This window comes from Myxocyprinus asiaticus, chromosome 8 (genome assembly GCF_019703515.2).
Source record: "Myxocyprinus asiaticus isolate MX2 ecotype Aquarium Trade chromosome 8, UBuf_Myxa_2, whole genome shotgun sequence".
NCBI lineage: Eukaryota > Metazoa > Chordata > Actinopteri > Cypriniformes > Catostomidae > Myxocyprinus > Myxocyprinus asiaticus.
Window position 1 is genome coordinate 39,855,941 of NC_059351.1, and position 26,113 is coordinate 39,882,053.

At 39.3% G+C, this 26,113-nt stretch overlaps 1 protein-coding gene across 2 annotated transcripts in view; it reads right to left on the bottom strand.

Moving 5' to 3' along the window:
* LOC127445364 (regulator of G-protein signaling 12-like) overlaps positions 1-26,113 on the bottom strand; it is a 116,136-nt gene that overhangs the window by 19,159 nt on the left and 70,864 nt on the right. For both annotated transcript variants that reach the window (XM_051705399.1, XM_051705400.1), the window contains exons 4-6: positions 13,595-13,616; positions 6,732-6,901; positions 6,040-6,132 (exon numbers count right to left, since the gene is read on the bottom strand). In XM_051705399.1, coding sequence (XP_051561359.1) covers positions 6,040-6,132; positions 6,732-6,901; positions 13,595-13,616 — 285 coding nt within the window. The remainder of the gene's footprint in view (positions 1-6,039; positions 6,133-6,731; positions 6,902-13,594; positions 13,617-26,113) is intronic.

Consider the following 26,113-nt stretch of genomic DNA (forward strand, 5'->3'; position numbering starts at 1 on the left):
ATAAATAATACAAATAAAATATATAATAAACATGCATAATTAAACTAAACGTCTCCCTCCTCATCCCTTCCCCTAGAGTCCTCCAAAACTGCCAAATACCTACCCCACTTCCTGAAAAATAAGTCCTCCAGCCCAAGCCTTCCATCTATCGTCTTCTCATAAGCCACCACCCTCCCCATCTCCGCACACCACCCCGGAAATGGTGGTGCTCCGTCTGACTTTCATCCTAATACTTTGTCTGCCAATTATCACGCCAGTCAGAACCCAATTTTTTTATATATTTGAATTTATAACTTCCCCATCGCCCAAAATGCAAAGTCTAGGGCAAAGTCAAATTTGAGTGCACAGAATTTCACGCAAATAATTCTGAATCTTTAACCAAAAATCTTGGATCTTAACGCATCCCCAAAAAACATGCGTTGTGTCTCCAACTTCTGATTGGCATTGCCAGCAGATGGGTGTGTCTTTAAGACCAAGCCTATATAATCTAGAGGGGGTCCAATATAATCTTTGTAAAATCTTAAATTGCATAAGGCGAACCCTTGCATCTCTAGATGCAGACTTGACATTTTTCAGAATCTTAGTCCACACTCCATCCTCCAATACCAAATTCAAATCTTTCTCCCATAATCTCTTAACAGAAGTTAAAGCTCCATCCCCCATACTCTGAATTAACAAAGAGTAGTACACTGATGCCTCATGACCGTTTCCAAAAGCCGCAATCACCTCTCCCAAAGCATCTGCCTCCTTAGGGGGGGTGTGTGCTACTCCCAAAAATAGTACAAAGCAGGTGGCGCAATTGTAAATACCTATAAAACTGAGGTCTGGGGATCACAAAATGTTGGACCAAGTTTTCAAACGATCTCAACACTCCACTTTCATATAGGTCACCGAGTGTAGCAACCCCCCTCACAATCCACTCTGGCCAGCAGAAAGGGGACTTGCCAATACATAATCTTGGGTTCTGCCATATGCTCGAGGCAACATTTAAATAAGTGTCCAATTTAAACAATCTGGACACTTTAGTCCATACCGAGTGTAAATGCGAAATAACGGGGTGTAACTTAACTTTTCGATTAGTTTGATAGAGATGCTTTGAAATGGTGAAACAGGGGCAAGAACTGCCTGTTCAATAACAAACCAGGGAGGGGCTCTCTCAGGTGGAAGTGACTAATGAGCCAAATGTCTGAGACTGAATGCATAGTAATCAAACAAATTCTTGGGTAGGCCTAGCCCTCCTTTGTCAATCGGCCTATGTAACTTATTAAAATGCAATCTGGGACGTTTACCATTCCAAATGAAGGACTTCGCTATGCTATCAAATTGCTTGAAATAAAAGAGAGGGACATCTATAGGGAGAGACTGTAGCAGGTAGTTAAATTTTGGTATACAATTCATTTTAATAACATTAACCTTCCCAATCATCGATAAATGTAATGAAGCCCACCTGCCCACATTGCTCGAAAATCTTTTTATTAAAGGGTCAAAATTAACACTAACTAATCAGACAAATTTGCTGGGAATAAAATCCCCAAATACTTAATGCCCTGTTTGGGCCATTGGAAGGCACCCAGCTGGAAAGCCGTTACTGGACAGTATGCTATCAAAGCCAAAGCTTCGGATTTAGACCAATAAACTTTGTATCCTGAGAACTTGGAAAAGGAATTAATAATTCTGTGGAGGCAAGGCATAGATCTAGTAGGTTCAGAGACAAATAATAAAATATCATCTGCATAAAGCAGAAGCTTATGCGCCACACCTCCCGCCACCACCTCTGGAAAATCATCCTCCCCACTTATCGCGGCTGCTAATGGTTCCAGGGCAAGACAGAACAATAAAGGGGAAAGAGGGCAGCCCTGCCGAGTGCCCCTATCCAGAGTAAAATAATCTGAAATTAATCCATTTGTTTGTACTGCTGCTACAGGGTGTCTATAAAGTAACTTAATCCAACCAATAAATGTACTCCCGAACCCATACATTTCCAAAATCTTAAAAAGATAATCCCATTCTACCATATCAAACACCTTTTCGGCGTCAAGTGAGATGGCAGCGACCGGAGATTGATCATTCACTACTGACCACATGATATTGATGAGACGCCTGATGTTATCAGAAGAGCTACAGCCCCGAATAAACCCCACCTGATCTATATGTATAAGAGATGTCATAACCTTACTTAATCGGTTAGCCGAAATTTTTGACAATATTTTTACATCTAACTGGATCAGGGAAATTGGACGTTAACTTTTACACCCGCTTGGATCTTTGTCCTTTTTAAGAATCAGACTGATCCGGGCTTGTGTCATGGTTGGAGGAAGCTTTCCATTCTTTAATGATTCAGTATAAACTTCTAACAAAAGTGGAGCCAGTCCTGTAGCATAGGATCTAAAAAATTCTGCAGCAAAACCATCTGTCCCCGGAGCCTTGCCAGTAGGTAGGAACTTAATTACCTCATCAAGCTCCTCCATGGTTATCTCAGAATCAAGAGAGTTTTTTTGCTCAATCGTCAGTTTAGGCAGAGATCAAATGGTTCCACAAAGTTTCTAATATCTTCATCAGTTGACGAAGACGTGGAACTATAAAGATCAAGATTTCAGATCAACACTTTAAAGGCATTATTAATATCAATGGCTGAGGTAAAAATTTCACCACCAGCAGATTTCACTGAGGGAATGATAGAAAGAGACTCTCTCTGCTTTATATATCTAGCCAAAAGCTTCCCTGCTTTGTCACCCGACTCAAAGTATGAGTGTCTTTCCCTGAATAACCGAAACTCCACTTTCCGCGGCAAAATAGTATTATATCTATATTTCAATCGGGTCAATTCTCTGAGGCCATCAGCTGACATACGGCGCTTCAGCTCTCCCTCTGCACTTTTAATATTCTCTTCCAACTCCACGAGTTCTCATGCTTTGGATTTTTTGATGAATGAGGCATACTGTATGATCCGACCCCTAAGAACCGCCTTAAGTGCCTCCCAAGCCACACCCACAGAGGATACTGAGGACCAGTTGGTCTCCATATAAACATTGATTTCAGTCTTTAACATTTGTTGGAAATCAGAATTTTGCAAAAGGGACATATTAAGGCGCCAACTATATGATTTCTTTTTCTCTGTATATGGCAACACCTCTAAACTCACCAGGGCATGATCTGAGACTAAGATATTTCCAATTGAGCAATCAGCAACAAATGAAATGAGGGATTTGGAATTTGGATTTCAAATATCCGTAACACCAAGATTTTTACACATCCTGTGAAGCGTCAATGTTGCTCGAGGGGGTTTACACACTTTTGCTTCACTGTGATCAAGGACTGAGTCCATCAAAAGATTAAAGTCTCCTCCCAATATTATATCATGAGGGGTGCCAGCGGTTTGCAGCATCCCTTCAAGATCTATAAAAAAGCCCTGATCATCTGCGTTAGGTGTGTAAATATTAGCCAAAATCAACCTTTGCCCCTGAATTTCAGCTAAAACAATAATGACTCTCCCTAATTTATCTTTAGTCTGTTTGAGACATTTGAATTGTAGATATGTATTAATCAATATAATGGCTCCCTTGCTCTTACTTGAGCCAGCACTAAAAAAAACATGTCCACCCCATATCTTCCCAAATTTTTCAGCTTCCTGCAGGGAGAGATGTGTTTCTTGAAGAAACACTATATCATATTTCTTACGTTTAAGAAAAGTAATAACCTTCCTTCTTTTTATGGGGTGCCCCAACCCAGATAGTACTCTCATATTAACGTTTGACATTTTGATATAATAGAAAAAATAAATTGTGTGTCAAAAACAAAATTATACAGACCACATTCCCCATTAGTGAAACAATCAAACCCTGAATTTCCCCCTGAACAAAACAAACAGAAAAAAGAAAAACGTGCGCATTAACCCCGCGCACAAAAGCGCCAACCAGCGACAATCCCTCTAAACTCAAAAGGTCCATGAACGCCCACAAGCCCCCATGACAACTTTGCCATCGGATTGCTCAATTTTGCATCACAAATTTGTGAGGCAAAATTACATAACAGAAAATACTTTGTAAAATAAACCCCAGCCAATAGGTAGAATGAACACAAAGAACGTGTAGATTCATTCACAGAACTGTCTCAAAGGTGTGATCTTCCACAAAACAAATTCCAGCTGATATAAAACCGTTCAGATTCCTCGGACAGACAAATGAATGTTCAGTGAGCCGGCTGTTGTGAGTTCAGCGGATGACGTAATCATTCCAATGTCCCGTAAAAATACTCAACAAAACAAACTCCAGCCAGCAGGAGGAATAAGCACAAAGAACGAATAGATTAATCCACAGCTGTTCCAAAGGAGTGTTATTCAATAGAACAAGCTCCAGACTCTAGGCGGATCCAATACAAAAAGAAACAAAACCGGCACCGGTTCCCCGGATGGTCGAGTCAATTCACTCGGAGGCCACATAAAAGTATATACCATGACTTACACAATCCGTCAACTTTATAAAAGAAATCCTTTGTGTGAGCATGTAGATATTTTGCGGTCATCCGTAGTGTCCACTCTCAAACTGGCCGGGAACTTCAATGCAAAAGTAATCTTTCGTCAATGCAAAAGTTTCTTTAAGGAAAAGTTTTATTCACAAAACAAATTCTAGCCGCTCGGCGGAGCCAACGCAAAAAGAAAAAAGAAACCACAATGACGCCCAGCTTCCTCAAAAGCCAGATTAAGTACAGCGAGTCGACCCACTCACATGAGAAACACCCAATGGTTTACTCACCCATTGATTCAATAAAAGACATTGCCTGATTGGGACATGTAAATACTTTGCGACCATCCTTCGTTTCTATTCTCAGTTTGGCCGGAAACATCAGAGCAAAAGTGATCTTTCGCTGATGTAAGAGTTTCTTACATTCCTTGAACCGATCGTGTTTCTCTCTTGTCGAACTCGCAAAGTCCGGGAAAAAGAAAATGTTATGGTTCTTCCAAGAAAGCTTCCCTTTTCTCCTCGCCTGGCGCAACACAAGATCTTTATCGGATGATCTCAGAAATCTGGCCAGAATCGATTGGGCCTATCTCCCTCAGCAAATCTGTGAGCTGGGACTCTGTGAGCTCGCTCGATTTCCAGCTTGTGGCCTGTTATGTTGAGCAGACTTGGGAAAAGCTCATCTAGGAATTTCACCATATCTCTGCCATCCTCATGCTCAGGAATTCCAAAAATTCGAACGTTATTCCTGCGGCTTCTATTCTCAAAATCTTCAAGCTTTTCATGGAGGTGTTCCAAATCAACTTTGGTCGCAGGCAGATTAGCGGTTAATACCCTCTCCGAAGATTCCAGACAATTGATTCGTCTCTCAACATCAGTCACTCTTGTAACTAACTCAGAGAATTTTATTTCCATCACCGTAATCAATCGACATATTACAGCGAGATCCTCCAAGTCAGCAAGAACCTTCGTCAGCATCACGACATGTTGGACAACTGACGCTGGATAACCTCTCCCGCCGCGCCATCCAAATCGAGTCCCCGGTCTGTAGGCCTGTCGGGGCTTTCATCCTGAACACGTAAGTGTCTCTTAAAGTCTCCAGAGCCCGAGGATTTTGACTTCATTGCCATGTTTTGCCTCAAAGAGCAAATGTGTAACTGGGTATAACAAATTTCACCAGATTATAACATGAAAATAATTAAACATTTAGCAAAGTGCGCAGAGCTCATCGCTCACACGTCTGCTCCTAGCATGGTGTCACGTGACACTGCCGAATTGAAAACATTGTTTATTTTATCCTGTCCACACAAAGGATGTGTTTATTATGTGGAACTGACTGCTGTGGACATTGGGAGAAGGAATGGTTTGATAAACAACCATCAGAATTGATCTACATAATTTGGTGTGGCCAAGAACCCAATCAGTTTTAGAGTTGCTGTACCAACATTTAAGATGTAGAATATAATTTTTGTGCCACTAGTGACACCCAACAGAAAAGTAATTAGTGTTTTCAAACAGGTTTCCCAAAATTAAAAAATGTCTGGTGCTGCTATCAAAATGATTCAGAATGAGGGTTGTAAACCTGTTTCTTATCTGTTTCCGGCACATGGCTGAAATATTCACAGGCTTGCCAAAACAAAATATTCTCCTCGCTAAACTCCTTCTTCAAAAATTCCTAAAGGGAGAAGGAAAAAAATTTGATTAATTAATCTGCAAAAGCATACACAGTCAAAAACCTTGTACTCTTTTATTGTCAATAATAAATACAAATGAAAAAGTTTTGAAATACAAAACGAATCGTATTTCTTATTACTTAATGACTTAACTTATTTCTCTAAACATCTTTTGCTCTACTAATAAGTAAAATCCTTCAAACACTTTCTTCTGGTTTTGTTTAAAACCTCAAATTCAGCTTTTACAACTATATTGCAAGTCGCTCTGATAAGAAAGCATCTGCCAAGCAAATAAATATGAATCTATTCATTTAAGTGAGGTGGAAATTAGTTTGTAAACTCTGCACTTTTACAATTAAAATAAATAAATATATCCTTACAAAAAGACATGGTGTCATAGTATATCATAGTATACCATGTTTTTGGACCATGTTGGTAATACCATGATTTTTTTTTTATTTCCTTGGAGTACCATCAAAATACCATGGTATACAGTATATTCAAGTACTACGACATTACCATCCAATACCATCAATGTACCAACTCTGTAATTTAGTCAGGCAACTGAGCCTAAACATGAACTTGGACTGATCTGACATACCGAGAAATATTGGATACCAACTGGATCCTGTAGCAGGCGCTCGAAGCAGACGGCCCATGATGCAACGCGGCGTTCAGTGTGGCGTCTATGGCACTGCACACTAGGTAGACTGGCATTGCTGTTCAGACTGTTATCACTGCCACAGCCTTTCAGGTCCACACTGTTCAACTCTACAGCACAAACAATGAGATAACATTACTATCATTCACACCAAACACAGTGTAAGCTTTTTCTATATTTCAATTCAGTGACAATATGACATGGCATCACTGATTGACATATTGCATATGACAGACACAATGATTGCAGCCTACTAAAACCACAAAAGTTCGACTCAAACAAATCTACTTTTTCACATCAGAAAAATGCCCAACGGGACATGAGTTATGCAATCAACATGACTGTCTGGATAAGGGTCGAGGTGCTCTAAATTAAGAATATACACTTAAATTAGCCCTGTGTTTGACGAAACAAAAGTACAGAGACAACAACAGAAAAGTCAGAGCTTGAAGAACTGAAGTAGGATGTTAAATCATACAAAAGTAAACTAAAGGTGAAAGTTTCCTGGACAGATAGAGTCAATGAGTAAGTTTTAGTGTCAGTGGTGCTTTTCTATCTATGAAACCTCTAAGACAAGACACAGTGAGAAATTGAGAAACTAGTAGATTAAAATCATTTGTAAAATAATTTAAAGATGTTTTTCGACTCATTCAAGCAATGTCCTAAATCAGCTGGTACCAGGGGCGGGTTTACGATTTCTGAGGCCCCAAGCAACCGACCAAGCTGGGGCCCCATTTTGAAAATTTTTGCTTAAATTACATACAATTTATTTTAAATCATAATTTTAAATTCATCCTATCAACCATTGTAGCCAAGTACATTCTAAATGTTTAATTAAATAAAAATCTACTTAAAGATAATTAATGTATGTTTTCCAGTTTTTGCACAATAGAGTAATAAAAAAAAGCAATATTTACCTACATAAATTTATACAAAACCATTTTTTTGAACAGGGTGTGCAAATCCTACTACTTCACCCAGTAACATTTTGGAATTCAGTTGTTATTTACTAATTTTAAAACCCAACAATTATTTATTGTTGTCCAGTTTGCCATTATAATATGATACAGTATTTGTATTACTTTGAGGATATGTTGTATACAATAGTAATATATTCCTGTCTTATTTACTTTACTTTCACCTGGAGTTTATATTCTGATGCTGAGGCTGTATTTTATATAACCACTGAAGGCAACATTCGTAATTAACAATAAACATACAAAGCACGGCGGCCCCTAAGCACACTAGAGCAGAAGGAAAAAAAACATTGCCGTTTATCAAGCGCTGAAATTTGCTTGTTGCAGAACAATCTGGAAAAATTGTAACAGTCCCCTCTTTGCAACCTGAACTTGTTCAGAACGTTAAATCTTTGTGACATCTGCGCTAAAAAACAACAACAATCTAGACATAGTTCAACGACTGATACAGAACGCAGGTGTCTCGGCATGCATTTTTGAAACCTGAAGCTCTTATTAACTTGACACGGTGTCTAAAAATGTGGCAGTCCTCCATGAGACACTGAAGAAACAGCAAGACGCGGTGCAGCAGGTATGGATGTTCATCCAGCGTGTGTTTACACAGGAAAACAATGGCAAAACAGAGCAGATGCAGGCAAAAACACATTCGGTGTGAACAGCCCCTAACTAGTGATGGGTCATTCATGAACGATTCGTTCATTTTGAACAAATCTTTTATGTGACTCAGAAGAACGAGTAGTCTCAGAGAGTGATTCGTTCATTTTGTATTGGCTGCGCATGTGCATTGCGCAACCTCCGTTCATTTGTTACGTGAAAACCGCATAGGCGCTGTACAGGAAACAGAAATGATTAGTTCACGTCCGAGTCGTTCGTTCTTTTGTCACGTGACAGCCGTATACGCTACGCACATAAGGCTGTCACATGACAAAAGAACGAACGACTCCGACAAGAAGATTCCAGAGGTGAACTAATCTTTCTGTTTCTCATAATTTGTCCTTGGCTGCATTATCAATTTTTCCTTATTGGGACTATAATCGTGTTGGGGGGCGGGGGATTTGGCTATTGAAAATGTAACATTTTAATTTAATTCTGCTCAAATGAACGAAATTTTGCTGAACGAGACTCAAAAATTCAAGTCAGTAAAATGATCCGATCTTCCCATCATTACCCCTAACTTATCCGTTTGCACGTATCAGTGAGTGAGAGCGTGTGCGCAAAACAATTTTGGATGGCCTATATATTTTTTCATACATTACAAACCCGAACCCTACTTATAAAAACTCACCTGTCCCGACCCCAGCGGCTTCTAACGTGAACCGCTCTAAGAGCGCTGACAAAGCGTATTTGTGCGTGTACCCAGAACAACATGTCACCCCTCAAGCATTTTTTATGGAGCTTTCCTACCGGGGTGGTTTGCATGGTGGTTAAAACCGCTACTGGCTGGTACACAGATGTTTTGCTAAGAGTTGGTGTTCTCCTTTTTTGTTTCTGGGTGATTCTGATGTGGCTGGTGTGCTCTTGTTATCAAACTGTACAAATATCAGTTACAAAGCAGATTGTTAACAATCCTCAAAAACCACTGAAAGGAACAGCAAAGAGTGTGTGCAGCCAACTCCCCCAAAACAACAGTTGTACTGCAAAGGCCAAGCAATATGATAACAAAACAACTTGTCAGATCTTAGAACAAAAACTTCAGTGACAGATTCTGTAGCTGTAACTTGCTCACCAACTTTAGTATAGCTGTATATAAACTTACTTTTAAAGACAAGCACTCTGTAGGAAACCAAAGTTTTGTTGTCCACAGATTGACGTTCTCTGTCTCTCTGATAAACTCAGGCACTCCTGAAGCCTCTTACCTGGGTAAAGCTGGTATGAGCCTGTGTGATGCCACTTCATCAGATATTTCATGCCAACTGGATGCCAGGCTTTGACATCCATCACCCCAACATTACACACACACACTGCCACGCGGCAGAGAGTGAACAGCCGTGAAACTCTCCATAGAGTTCACACACATCACGCTAACTTCAAAAATTATGTGAAACGTGGAACTATCTAAATAACACAGATGACAAAACCCCATGCTTGCATAAAGGAAAATGGATACAGTGGCCTGTACACAAAGCTCTGAATGGCCAGGTGATAAATAATTTAAGGAAGAGAGGGGAGGGAAACTTAGATGGCAGAAGCAGCAGAAACCTGCAATATTAATGCTCGACCAACACAGTCACTCGGTAGCACCCTAACCGAAGACAAACATGAACACACTAACAGCCATGTTAAAAAGACCAGCATACCCAGTCACCGGCATATATGTCATGAATGCTGGTGTCCCAACTAGGCTTCTTAAAGTAAAAGTTCACCAAAAAATTTACATTTCGTAATCATTTACTCATTCCAAACCATTTTGACTTTCTTTCTAAAGCCCAAAGTATACTTAGTTTAGACGCAAACACAACAGTACAGGACGCGTGATGCAAATTTCTCATCAGCAGAGTGCTCGAGCTCTGAACATGGGGCCCAATTTTTCTAACCGCGTGTACTCTGAACATGTAGTATGCGCATGGAATTATTTGTACTAATTAGTGGGTCCACAAGGTGGCAACACTCACAGTTGAGCAGTTGCTTTCATGAAGAAGCTCTAGAAGATGTAATCAGTGCTAAACAACAGAAGACAAAGGTGGAAACAACAACTGTGGATGTGCACGTTAAAGAAATATTCTGGGGTCAATACAAGTTAAGCTCAATCGACAGCATTTGTGGCATAATGTTAATTACAACAAAAATTTATTTCGACTCATCCCTCATTTTCTTTAAAAAAAAAAAAATCGATGTTACAGTGAGGCGCTTACAATGTAAGTGAATGGGAACAAAGAAAAGTGAATGTAGCAAATTTTGGGAGGGTTTAAACACAGAAATGTGAAGCTTATAATTTTAAAAAAGCACTGACATTAATTCTTCTGTTAAAACTCAGGTATTATTTGCTGTAAAGTTTTTAAACGGTCATTTTTACAGTAGTTTTAGGGTTTGTTGACATTTCATCATCACGGTAACGAGGTTGTAAAATTGGGTAAAAATTTACACAGAAAAGGTTAGTACAGTAAGCAATTTTATCACACTAAAATCATGTTTATACACGTATCCTTTAGGTTTTATGACTATACTTTTGAAACAGTGAGTGTTTTAACGTTCAGAAATTGGCCCCCATTCACTTCCTTTGAAAGTTCCTTACTGTAACCTCGAATTTTGCTTTTTTAAAAGACAAAGAGGGACGAGTCAAAATAATTTTAGAGGTAATCAATATTTTGCCAAAGATACTGCTGATTGAGCTTAACTTGGATTGAACCCAGAATATTCCTTTAAGAACGTGTGTGTATAGGACATCTTTATGGGTCTAAACTCCTGAAGACAAATAGTCCAGTATTTCATAGCAGTCATAACACGCATGCACCAACCATCTGTGTATGTGTGTAGTCAACTGAAGTATAATTTGAAAGGCTAGCATTTGACTGAACACAGACGCTAAGCATTTGCGTCAAACCCAAAGAATACTTTGGGCTTTGTGCAGAAAACACAAGGAAATGTTTTAATGGGTTAGGTTAGGGTTAATATTATTTAGGGTTAGGGGTTAGGTATTACTATTATTGTATTAAAAAACAACACAATTTCTCACAGGAACATGTGTGCCACTGTAAACAAGCTTCTCTCAGAGCAGTCATGAATGCGCAACACTGACTTAACTTTGAGTTTGTTACTCTCCAAAATCTGCCTTCAGAAGACTTGAAATATTAATGCAGCTATTAGATATGGAACGTTTTGCCTACGTAGTATGAACTGTCCACTGATGTACTGTTCAATAGTCGTAATAAATGTAGATCGTAAACTTTCACACAAGGGGACGTCCAGACTGTAAAACTTACACCAAGACATCTACTGAGAATACAGTTAAGGTCTTGAGACAGCAAGGTAATGAAGAAAATGAAAGGTTGCTGAGATTTGCAGTTTGATGTCCAGATAGATGGGCAGCACTGACAAAACAAGTGGTCCTTGGCTCACTCTCTCCATTTTCACTGGCTGATTTACGACATCCTGTCTTGGTGATAATTGATCCTGGAGCAGTTTTGTAAGGGATAAAACTTACCCGAGCACCTGAACCTGAATTTGAACACTGATCCAGCCTGTCCTGATTAACCTCAAGCTGATCTCAGGTCAAATCCTTTCACTGCTGTATGTTGATAAGACCACAAACTATCGTGTGCCCATTCGCAACACACACATTAAAAAGACACTACAGTATCGTAAAGCTAACAGTGCGGGCATGTAAGTTCCTGACAGTTTTGCATGCATACATTTGTCCTCTGTGCCTTTTGTTATGCATAAGGCCGAAAGATCTATGGCTCTGGCTGGCAGCGTTAAGCAAACATTCACAGAAACCCTGGCACATTCACACATGCTAATTGGGCCACTGAGGGGAGATAAGGGAGTAGGGGCAGTTTGGGCTTGTTCGGTCCTGGAATTGAAATACAGAGATTTTGGTCAAGACGTAGCTAACGAATCAAAGATTACACAGAACTATACAATTAATGCCAATGTTCTGTATGAATTGTTTTGTGTGCAAAAAGAGTAAGTTGGACAGTAAATTTTACAATCATGTAATGAAACACAGAATTTGCTCTGCCACGTTATACTGTGCTAAAAGTATCACCTCTGAAAACAAATATTAAATTGATCTCTAACATAAAAGTCTTTGCACATATGAAATTACATTGTTTATGGTCCTTACAGGTAAAAACACTGGGCAAAACTGTCCCCAGGTCTTCCAAAACTAAATTATATATTCTTCCAAGAAAATGCTTAATAAAAAAAAACTAAAAAAAAACAAAACTCAGGGGGCCTGGGTAGCTCAGCGAGTAAAGACGCTGACTACCACCCCTGGAGTTCACGAGTTCGAATCCCAGGGCGTGCTGAGTGACTCCAGCCAGGTCTCCTAACCAACCAAATTGGCCCGATTGCTAGGGAGGGTAGAGTCACATTGGGTAACCTCCTCGTGGTCGCTATAATGTGGTTCGTGTGGAGAGTTGTGCGTGGATGCCGCGGTGGATGGCGTGAAGCCTCCACACGCGCTATGTCTCCGTGGTAACACGCTCAACAAGCCACGTGATAAGATGCACGGATTGACGGTCTCAGAAGTGGAGGCAACCGAGATTGGCCTTCGCCACCCGGATTGAGGCGAGCTACTATGCCACCACGAGGACTTAGAGCGCATTGGGAATTGGGAATTCCAAATTGGGGAGAAAAAAATAAACTCTATTAATACAGATAAACTAGTTGGATTTGGGGGATGGATTATACAGGGAAAAGAAAGCCAAACTTGTGAAGAGATCAGGCAAACTAAAAGAGAGCCAAAGTAGTTTTTACTTTCTCATTTATTTGGGCAGAGCTCTATCTATTTGAAATCTACAGATCAACATTAACATTGAAAACAGATAAAGAAGAAAGCATGGAGAAATTGAGAAGTAAAGGCTAAGAAATGGATAGAGGAATGTAGACATAATTAGAACCCAGCGGGAGATAAACTGAGAGATTTAGAGAGAATGAACCGTTTTAGGCAGCAGAGATAACAATCTGAAGTGAAACTAACAAGAAATAGTGACAGAACAAAACTATTCAGGTAATGACACTGAACTGAGATATGAGTGGGTGGAAGGAAGAGAGGTAGATAAGGAAAGACAAATGAAGTTTGTGATGCCACATAAAAACAGACAATTGAACAAGTGAGGCTGAGATAGGATTTAAGGTTGTATGAAATATTGATCGATTACTTACCACCATCGGAGACAGCCGCAGACTGCAAGAGAACACAGAGAGACATGTGTGAGTGACTTTCTTCACCAACACAAACTGAAGTCTGCAACATGCTTGGGTACTCTGGTGGCATGATACACACACACCAACACACCAGCTCTTCCAGTTTTAATGGAACAGTTTTTCACACACTCCTCACTCACTCAGTTAGAGATAATGAAATGCATCAGGCACATTCCAGCAATACCCTGATATTCTAGACCCCACCCACTGTGACACATTAGACCCACCCAGCCTGATTTGCCTCAACATGAGTCTTATATTAGTCAGAGGACAAAACCTCAAATTTTTTGAGTGTATTTATTATTGAGTCATTCCTTTTTATTGCAATATGAAGAGAGACAGGTCATGTTATGAGCATTTTATTTGTTACACAACTTTTATTTAACAATGCATCAAAACAGCAATGACCAGTTTATTACAGGGTCAAATGATGCATGCTACAGTCGCAACAGTGGCATTCAGGTGAATGGATGTGTAAAGTGTTTGTTTGGGACGAGTGCCAAATGAGTGATTTCCTTTAAATGTGGGCTCAAAGGTCAGTAAGTGACAAAATTCCCAGGGAGTGTGGACCTTATAATGTATTTTCAATACAAATAGCTCTTTCGCACGTTCTTTATAAACTGGGAACATATACTTTGTTTAGAAGTAGAAGTAAAACTTTTTTATTTGCCAATACAGCATTTTTTAAAATAGATTATTTATTAAAACCAAAATAAAACCATGGAACACACACAAAACAACATGTAACAGATTTTCCCGAAATGGCAATGCACACAATGAATGTGCACTTTTTTCACATTTTTGGCATATATAGTGGAAAATTCTGCAGAATTGATTTAGATATAATAAAAAGGTGAGTTAAATAGAGCTGAGAGCATTACACTGTTTTTGCTAGCTAAGAAATAATTTTAACTTTATATTCAAATGACATTTTTCATAACTCCTTCAATATGCAATTATAATGAACCAAGTCAGGTTGAGTAAATTTTATTTGTTTACATTGTTTCAAAGCAGCTTTACAAAGAAAAATATATTGTTATAGAAAATGATGCTATGATGTCTAAGGGTGTGTTCACACTTGTAGTTCGGTTCTCTTGGTCCGGACCATGAAAGAAAATGATACATTTATTCCTGGTTCGCTTAGCGTTCACACTGGCATTTTTAACACCGAACCTAAAGATACGAAACAAAAGGCATCAGGAAAAAGTCACAACCTGATTGGACAGCTTTTATGACGTATATTTTGCGACGGAACTTGCCGAACATCCAAAACAATGCTGGCTTCTGGGCGAAATGCACTCGTTAGATTTATATATGTATATATGGTGGTATTTTTACCAGCTGAGAACAAACAAAGAGCTAATAAAATGTGTAAAGGAATCAAAACAGCACCAGGAATTCCTCCGTTGCACACACAAACGAAGATATGCTGCAAGGACGGCTGATGGTGGTTCCGATGCCTGTATCGAACTGTAATGTGCTACATAGCTCCTATGATGAGAAGAACCAGGTATGCTTGAGGTCAGTATTAGGCAAATTACTTCCTGTTTTTGGTCCATTTAGACATCTTTGGTCCATGTTGCATTCATATATCAACTGAACCGCACCAGAGATCGTTTGGAAGCGGACCGAGACCCACTATTCAGGCGGTCTCGGTCTGCTTGTTTGGTGCGCACCAAGGTTCGGATGGCAGCGTTTGCACTTGTTCAAATGAACCGCACTAACAGAACAATCACACCAGAGTTTGTTTTAATCTAACCAAACCTGCCAAGTGTGAACACACCCTTAAAGTCTTTACTGAGCGATTTAAATGAATAACGTGATTGAAAATCATGCTTTAAAATTTTTTTCTTGAGGCCCCCAGTGAACAGGCCAAAGGTGACAGTGGCAAGGAACACAAAACTCCACAAGATGTTAGTAAATGGAGAAAAATTACCTTGGGAGAAACCAGACTCAGCTGGGGCAGCCAGTTCCCCTCTGGCTATACAACATGAATATAATGCCAACAATAGTTATCTATGTGTATTACTAGTCTTGTTTTATGCAAATAACTGAGTAGATGTTGGTGGGCAATGTTTAAAACTAAAGGATTGTGTATGAACTGTAAGATTACTGAGTAAGGGTCTTCAAAGTCCATCCCAATTGACTGTTGAAGTTCACATAGACAAAGTTTCTTTTTCATTCCTTTAGTTAACATTAATTTATTGTCTATGTATTCCATTTAAGAAGAGTGTAGTCCATCCTATGACCAAGATGATGCTGGCAGAGGTAAGTGAGGTGTGCCTCGCAATTCAACAAACCAAGCTTTAACCAAACAAACAAACACGTAATGTATGGGGAATGTGTAGAATTTTGTGAATGGAGGCAAGGAGCGGAGCGGAAATCTGCTGAGGTATCATTTGAGTTTTGCCGATGGTGAGACCATTTCAGAGGAACACCTCAGATACACAAATATATATTGCATCTGATCTCCAGAAGAACTGAAATCACACTTTGTTTACTCGCACAAAGGTTGAGTTCTTTACAGATAAAACCCTGGGCAAAACTGACCCAAGACCTTCTTGAACTAAATGCAACAGTAAATTCTAACAAGAATAGACTCAGTTTGGGGATAGATAAAAAAAAAAAAGCAATTAAAAAACAGTGAAAAGGGGAGTCTGAGCATGCACAATCCAGGACAAAAAAAGAGAATTACCATATGTCTGTTTGCTGGTGCCAAGACAAACAAAGAGAAAATCATTTTGAGTTTCCACTATACAGTCTCCATACAAACTCTCATTTTTTTGACATGCTGAAAGCATAACAATTACTTTCCCAGCATGACCTTGCCAAAAACACCCTGAGTGTTGTTATTTAATACTGCATTTAGAAACCCAGTGGGCTTTGCCAACTGCACAAGTTGGAAAAACTTCCCAGAGAAATGTAGAGAATGAGGAGAAGCCTGTATAATAAAAATATTAAATGATAGTTTGACTGACCACATCTGTCCTCAGTCGATCGAGATGTTTGAAATAACATCATTGCTTTGACCAGTGTCATGAGGGACACATTCTACACTAAATTACCACCACTGAGGACTGAGGTGTAAATCATTAACTACTTAGCCTTGTTGAAAGCTAGATACAGTACTTTTACTATATAAACACAAAAGTGTTAAATGTTTGCATAATTTTTATCACCTAACCTGTTTTTACATCAGTGTCAATCCATGGTTCTTTAGATCCTATAGGCCTCACTATTACAACATTCCATTATTGTACAATATTATATACAATACTACAATTCACTACATTACAGTTGCAGTCTTACATACTGCATACTGTCTCACATCTACATGACAATGCAAAGCTTTTACTTCCTAACTCTATGTACTATAGTGTATGTAGTTTGTTCATAGTATTGCTCTGCACTGTCTCACGATTGTCTAATCTGAGCATCATCACAAGCATTTTAATGCCCAGGTTACTCTGTGTAAGATGTGCAAATGACAAAATAACCTAACTTGACTCATTCAGTTAAAAGTTAATTGAAATTTAGTGCACGCGAATGCACTAAGAGAATGTGATTGCTTGAACTGTTTTTTAAACATGTTTTAATGAGTAGTATACTATGAAAAGATTGCTTACATTACCTGGAAAGACCATTTAACAGCCAGAAAATCATGTTCTTTACAGTGGCAGATTTTTGCACAGGCAGTCGTCTAGAACACTGCACTTCCTAATGCTCTATATAAGCAGCATCCCACAAATAGAACTCATCACATGAAGCACACAGGAGACTCGACCAACAGTTGATTTCAATAGAGTTTGGTGTTAGCATGTAGTTAAGCTAACGACGCAATATGCTAAGAAGCATAAATTTAAACAGCCTTGGGGTCAGGAATACACACTATAATAGATTAGAGAATCCACCTTTTTCCTTATCGCGGAAGTGTTCCACGATTCATAACGGATGCCTGTTTTCATTTTCCGGTCTCCAATGTTTTCACTCACAGCGGTGTAGGTTCTTAAAGAATAATGTGATGTTTAGCGCATTAAATGTTTACACATTGTCAAAAACAAGACTGAGGCTTCATAGTACTAACACTTTAGAGAGTTGTGATGAGCATCTTTTGACAGTGCCTCACCTGTCAGTCAAAGTTTAAGGGGTGGGTGGATGATGTGAAGCTATGAACCACGGTTAGTTATGTTGATATCATTAGCAACTTTAAGTTTCTATGACAGCCAACAACTGCACAACTTAAGCCTAAACTAATTTCTACTCAAAATAACACTTAAAATGTAACACTCAAATTGGTAGTGTTTTTATGGAGATAGGAACATGAAAATAGCCCAGCAGCAATTAGAATCATCATGGCATCATCTAGTTTACTCAGAACACCTGTGTATATAACTGACAGAGAAACCACAGCACTATGCATCTTTTATACACATACTCTTTTCTCTCCTTCTTGTCCCCTCTGACCTGTTCTTTCTCTTTCCCTCCTCCTCCTCTGATTCCAGTGGGTTCCCTCCATTTTTTGGCAGCACGGCTACATGTAACCACATATTGAAATATAAGTGGCCTTTTCCAAGCCCCCTTATTCCAACCTCTCTGCCCTTCACATGCCTAGCTCTTTCTATCCAGAATCTTTATCTCTTTTTAAAGTTGTAGATGTTCTTGGCTTACAGAAGCTGTTCCAGAGTAGGTGACAGGATCGATGGTGCTGTTGGTTCACTGTTGATGAACCCTAGCCTAGAGTAGAATCTTTATTTTTGTAAGAATCTTTATTTATTGCCACTGGACTGGCTGGTGGAATTTGTTTTCACAAATTTCACGTGGTCTCAACATAGAACAGCACCAGGTTAGGTTTCAGGGTTGTGCAAAATTCAGAATTTCAGAATGAACTCCCTTTCAATTCATGAGTTGGAATTTGAATTGGCCACGTCCCACAGGAAGTTGAATTTGAATGATAGGAAGTGGAATTTACTGAATTGCAATTAAAAAAAAATTCAACACAGTCACACTACACAATTTCATTAGTCCAAGACACATTTTGTGACAATTATGTTTTTGTTTTACCAAGTATGCCTATTTATTAACTTAGAAATAACATTTTTCTCTCTAAAATAAATAAATAAATATTAAAATAGCCATAATATGATTTAGTTGTTAAAATTAAAATAGCCATCAAAAGATTTAGTTGTTGAATTAATCTACTACATTTTAAGTAAATTAACTGAATTTAAAAGACCAAAAAGGCCAAACAATGCAACCATATTTTTCATGCCCCAGTGCATGCTGGGAAGAGGTAAAATGGGACTGAACCACATAAACGTTTTGTTTAGGCCAATTTGAACTCAATTAAATGCATTAATCCAACTCGCTGCTGTGCTAGTTGGTTCGACTTAATCTAAGAATGTTGTAATTATAGAAAAGCTGCACTGAGATGCATTACTTGCACTCCTGAAAGTTTCCAAACTGAAAAACTACAATAAGCAAGTAAATCTTTCAATGTTTTTTTCAGCATTGATTATCTGATCAAATAATTTTTTTACAGTATGTTTCTGGAAATACACAATTTGTTATCAATATGATAATATGATAACATGTTTCATGTAATACTGAAAAATGTAATGTATAATTAATTTTTTTTATTCAAATCCATTTCAATTCTACTTCCTTACATTCAAATTCGAATTGCAATTCTACATCCTTTTTGCTACCTCAATTCAAATTCAGGGATTGAATTGCAATTGAATTGGCATTTTTCATTCAATTCTGAATGGTCCACAGCCCTGTTATGTTTATTGGGATAGTCTCTCTGAACCACTCTGGTGTTCAGTGTCTTGCTCAAGGGCACAATAGTGATAGATCCCCCAGGATCCACATACAGTGTTTGAACCTGCAACCTTTTATTTACCATTTAGTTACCATTACCCCAAGACTAACTGCCCAAAGTGAGATGATTCAGCTTAACATCTCTTTTGTGTTCCATGGAAGAAAGAAAATCATGCTGGATTGGAACAAAATAAGGCAGAGACAATGATGACAACATTTTCATCTTTGGCTGAACTATTTATTTGATGTGTTTCCTTCTCTTCCCCTCTGCTGTGCATTCTCTAACAGAGGACAGACTGTTGAGAGATCCATAAATTCCTCAAGGTTTACATACACTCAACTCTATGCAGCTGGATGGCCTATGATCTCACAAACACACGCAGTGAATGTATCAAGATTAACGGGAATGCAGTTTCATCTCTATATGAGGCACATTCCTGATGCTGAATCAGCATTCATATCCTCACTGCAAGAACAAATTATGTAAGTTGACTGTGGTATGGTACAGTAACCAGTGACTAACCGTAACCAGTAACCGTTGTTACGACAACAGAGGGCTTCTCATTTGTCTGACCTAATCAACATGGATGGGTTATCACATCATTTCCTGTAACCTGACTTATTCTTTTAGGGTGGCCTGACTGACAGTGATATACCTAGATGCTTTCCATCAAGCAGGGCTGGACTGCGACTAAAACAGCAAAACTATGCTGGCCCATCACAATCCACTTCACAAACTATGCCTGCTATATAATCTAGATGATATATGTTGATTTTCATTGATTTTACTGAAAATACCTGAAAGGGAGGCTGTATTTTTAGGATGTTATAGTGTACACAATCACGCAAGAATTACAAATTTTTTTCCTGCATATATGCAAGGACAGGTGTGGTCTGGTTTAGGCATTGGAGTCATTTATGGGAGGGATGGGTGGGACATGTCTCAACCACTTTTTGCCTTGTCCAATTTTGTTCCCACTACTTTTTGAAATAGCTTTCTTCAGGTACTTGTTTAATGCAGTGGAAACATCTCCAGTTCTTGAGCAGGAGTTTCCATTTCGTTTGTGTTTCTTATAAGGAGTGGTGATCCAGTGTTGGAATTTGTTATTTTGAAAGTTATAATGAGTGATCGTTGCATCTGTTATCAATGGCACTGGGTGACAGTGGCAACGTTCTCTCATGCACACAGATGCGCAATAAACTGGCTCTGCTTTTTTGCAGCTCACGCTCCTTTCCAGTGAAATCACAACACATAATGCAAAAAAATGTCTCTCTTCTCATGATATACATCCAATGACATACAGATACAGTTTTGGTTTATTAAAATAAAAAGCACTATTAGGGCAGATTAGAACCACAGAACCCCTTTAGACCAAACAGCTATCCTGTCTGAATACATGCAGGTTAATACAAAATCCCAGTTCTGATAGTGACAGATTTAAGGAATGAAGTTATCAAGTTAGTTATGTGAAATATTTATTTGATTGCTTGAATTGGTCATCAAAAATGACTTTTTCCTTTCAAAAAAGTAAAAGATTATTTGAAATGATCTGTGCATAACCTAACTAATATTCAAGAGTCAAAACCAGCACATCTTACATTTAATGAAAGATTACAAAGACAATTGTTTTCTTTGAAATAATGTGCACAGATGAATCATGTGTGATAAGACCAGGAAAGTGTATTAAGAAAGTAAATGCAATCATTTATGATTTTACACTAACAAATTCTTATGAATGTGCTGTCTTTGTTTATATCTCTGGTGCATGACAGGGAATAGACTATATAATAGGACGCTGTTGGTACAATAACCAGAGAAGTACCTCAGAATTCAATTGTACTTGTCCCAGCCTATTAGCGCTTTAAGCATGCAAAAACTCTGACAATCGTTTAGCGCTCTTAAACTAGGGCCCTATATGTTAAAATGTATATCTATTAATGTTAGAAATATATTAGTACATGCATTAACCAAGAGTAATAAATACTGTTAAATTATTGTTCATTAATAGTTGCATTCATAAAGCGTTAACTATTTTAACTTTTTTTGTTATAAAAATATAGATTTTAATGTTAAATGTTAAAATATATACCCTTTAATGTTAAAAATATATTATTTTTGCAGAAATTAACATTGAACGAGAGTAATAAAAGCTGTAAAATGATTGTTCATTGTTAGTTCTTGTGTGGCGGAATGATCCACCCCTCCCTCTCGTCATCATCGCCCCGCCTCTTAAAGCCGTCCTTCAGCCAGGCTCATGACGGGAGTTGGGCAGGAGAGCGAGAAGAGGTGCATAATTAATAAGCCTCGTTCTGACAGCGGTGGATGAAGCATACCTGATGTGAATAATGCTCCATCACCGCTGTCTTTAAAACACAGAGCACACCTCTTCTCGGGGAGCCGGCTTCAGAGCTGGGAGGGTTCGGACGAGTTGGATGCACCGCCGGACTCGCTCCTTGGACCCCCGGCGTGAGTTAAATGTGTTGCTGGGGAGAACAGCACACGTCGCGGCCGACGGGCTAGAGGCCGGGCCGCCTTCCCCTCTCACCTGGCGCGGTCCTGGGAAGACAGGCCGCCAAGGATGCCGCCGCCGCCCCTCGCACAGTGGACCCAGGAGGGGAGCATGTGCGGCCAACGGACCCAGCTCATGCTTGGGCCATTCCTTAGACACTTCCCCACCCTTCACGGAGCCCCGTCTCACCGCGAGGATGCCAGATTCCCCCTGGACACTTTATTTTCTCCTTTTATGGACATTTTATTTTGATTATTTCCAATAAATGCCTCTCCGAGGCTTGACGCCACACCCACTATGTCTGTCTCTTGCTCACCCCACCACACCTGTTAAAATGTAACTGTTATGTACAGCCTTAATGTAAAGAGCTACCCAAAATTTAATGAACACAAAAAAGATTTAAGTGTGTGTTCATAAAGATAGAAGGAAACGTCAGTAATCTTTGTAATGCTGGTCAAAAAAAGCATGCAATGATCTCACATTGCAGTAAGGTGTGTGGAAAAGTAACAGACACATTTTTTTCCCCCCAGCTAAACACAAACTGGTTTGAGAAGAGGCAGGAAACCATGGGTCTAACAGCTCATGCACAGATTCCAGTGTTTACGTTTGAATTTGAAGTGAATAGTGCCTCGCATTGAGGGCTAAATTCCCTGGTATAGAAAAAGGCAGCAAGAGAGAGAGTGTATACAATTGAGCGTCATAAATGAGTGGTGTGAATTCATACCCAGTGCTTGCTTGTTTTGGCTTTGCGAATCCTTTAGCACTCTCACCTCACAAACCCTAGTCAGGAAACCCACGAGAGCTGAAATAACCAAGTCTAATCACTCTGCATACTCTTTTTCTTTTCATAACGACATGAGTTTAATGGGAACAGACAGAGCTAGCTCAGCAAAGCCCTGAAGAGTCCGACCCAGGTGCGCCCTACCTCTTGCCCGTTTAGACAGCCAGTCTGGAGGATGTTTATATAGCCATTGAGTCAGGACTAACAAAAGAGACTCCCTAACATCTTCAAACGACTCACAAAGACATGTGTCTAGTCTAGAGTCTTGACATGACACACATAAGAGATAATAGACAGATAAAGAAACACCAAAGAATCAAGAGAAAAAGAAAACAAAACATAACAAAAGGCAATGAAAGCATACAGCAGTGGCACTCGAGGAGGTAACTCACCGTATAAAAGTAGCAGACTCTTTTAAAAGACAGCCTCTTTTTCAGACTCATGGTCTTGTCACGATTTGTATCCGCTCATATAGCACAGATCCAAACATGTAAAGACCCGATGTTTTGAGTGATGGATCCATGCCTCTCTTGCACCTAGACTCATTTCATTCCTCTAAAAGCAAGAGCTGACATGCTCAACGATTGGAAGTCAGACACTCACTCTCTCTTACTGACGAGGATGTTCCAATCTGACAAGGATTCTGCGCTGTTAAAAGGACAACCCCATATCTAGGCAGAAAGCACTGGGGTTTTTAGAGAGAAATTCAGGAGGTGAAAAGGTTGGGATCCACCGTTTCATCTCTTGCTCTAGTTCTCTCCCTCTTTGCTTGTCCTGCATACTAACTACAAGAACAGATGTCTCTCTCCTTTAGGGTATTCAAGAAATGCTTACTCGACCGTTTCACCATCCCTGGCTCTGCCACAACTCAAATAAATCCTCCATTCAAGACAAAGAAAGCTCTCATTCTCAGCAGCATGGCACAGCACTGCCACTTCAAAATAATCATTTGTATTAACTTCCCAATGTATAGAAAAACATTCGTGGAACTCGGCAGATCCATTGAGTTTCTCTGCCCTGTAAAATATGAGGAATCTGAGAGGATGGACAACCTCAGATGGAACATCCTGCTGAAAGCCTTATTATTGGAGGAAAGTGAGTTCCAGGGGAGTTTGAGAAATACGTAACATGAATGACCAAACCGTGAGAGTGGACTCTAATGAATATCAGAACACACAGAGAGAGAGAGTTATAAAAATATCCCAGAGTTGGAGGTAAGAAAGGCAGTGTTTGATGCAACCCTCATGAGTGCGACTGAAAAATATGAGTGGTGTGACTAGCAATTTCCTGAGTAGATGGGTGGAACATAAAGATCTTTAAAATACCTGGCTGATTTTTTTTTTTAAGAGCTTTATTTTTGGGGTTTTGGATGGGCGGGTGGCTGCATTTAATTTATATATCTAAAATCTACTATAAATGTGGAACACAGGCCTTTGACTTGTGTTGCTCCAAACCCTTATGATTTTTTTTTTCCAACTTTATTCCACTGAACACCAAAGGAAAAATTTTGGGGGAAAAAAAAATCACAACTTTTTGCCCTACAATGAAAGCGAATAATGACTACGTGCTGTCAAGCTTCAAAAAGGACAAAACATACACCTTAAAACCACAGTAAAAGTAGTTGTTATACTTCTTGCACTATATTCCAATTCTTCTGAAGCACAGTCTTCTGAAGACTTCATTTTCGATCTGTTTGTCACAATACAGTATATCGATATACATACATCGGTTAAGGAAAATGAAAAAAAAAAAAAAAATGAAAAAGTATATACTATATACAGCATATATACAGTATATATATATATATATATATATATATATATATATATATATATACACACACTGTATATATAGTACTGTGCAAAAGTTTTAGGCACTTGTGAAAAACTTTCAAAGTGAGGATTTCTTAAAAAGAAAAAATGAAATAAATAGTTTTCATTAGTCAATTAACATCATACAAAGTCCAGTAAACAGAAAAAGAGCTAAATCAATATTTGGTGTGAACACCTTTGCCTTCAAAACAGCACCAATTCTCCTACTTGCACCTGGACACAGATTTTCTTGGTTGTTGGCAGATAGGATGTTCCAAGCTTCTTGGAGAATACGCCACAATTCTTTTATTTATTTAGGCTGTCTCAATTACTTATTGATATATACACATACAGTTGAAGTCAGAAGTTTACATACACCTTAGCCAAATACATTTAAACTCAGTTTTTCACAAGTCCTGACATTTATTCATAGAAAAACTACGTCTTAGATCAGTTAGGATCACTACTTTATTTTAAGAATGTGAAATGTCATGGACAACCCCACGTGACACCATGCGAGGATCGGACGTGTGAACGGCGAGCTCTGCGCACTTTGCTAGATTTAATACCTTTTAATGACATAAACCGGTGAGATTCCATACACTCTGTTCCATAACTGTTTTAGGAGGACTATATGTCAAAGAATTCAAAATCCTCAGGCTCTGGAGATATTAAAAGACACTTATGTGCTCAAGCTGGTGCCTCGGACAGGCGCCAGGGTCTCAATTTGGATGGTACGGCGGGAGAAATCCAACGTCAATTGGTGAGCATGTCTATGACGCTGAAGAAAGTCGTTGCTGACTTAGAGGATCTTGCTGTGATACGTCAATCGATCACTGCCATGGAGGCGAAATTTACTGATGTGGTCACAAGAGTGGGGGATGTCGAGAAACGGATCGATTATCTGGAGTCATCGGAGAGGGGATTATCTGCTAATCCGCTAGCGACCAAGGTGGATCTGAAGCATGTCTGGGAGAAGTTGGAGGACATGGAAAACCATAGCTGGTGGAATAACATCCGTATCGTGGCAGTCCTGGAGGGAGTGGACGGACAGAATATGGTGGAATTCCTGGACGGGCTCTTTCTGAGTCTGCTTGACATAGCAGGTCATAAGCTGGAAATTGAGTAAGCTCACAGGGTTCTGGCTTGGCGATCCACTGAGGGAGACAGGCCCCGATCAATTCTGGCCAAATTTCTGAGATCACTGGATAAAGATCTTGTGTTACGTGAGGCGAGGAGTAAAGGAAGGCTTTCTTGGAAGAACCACAGCATTTTCTTGTTCCCAGACTTTGCGAACTCGACAAGTCATTTGCTCACACTCATGTTGCAGCTGAATGGGCCGACTCACTGAACATCCGCTTGACAGTTTGAGGAACCTGCATGTTTTTTTTTTTTTTGTGCTGGTACCGCCTATCGGATGGAGTTTATTTTGTGGAGTATTTCTTCAAAGTCATTGGAGTGAGTGAGTAATTTGCTTGTACTCATGTTGCAGCAGAGTGGACTGGCTCACTGAACATTCGTTTGACTGTTTGAAGAATCGATGCGTTCTTTTTGT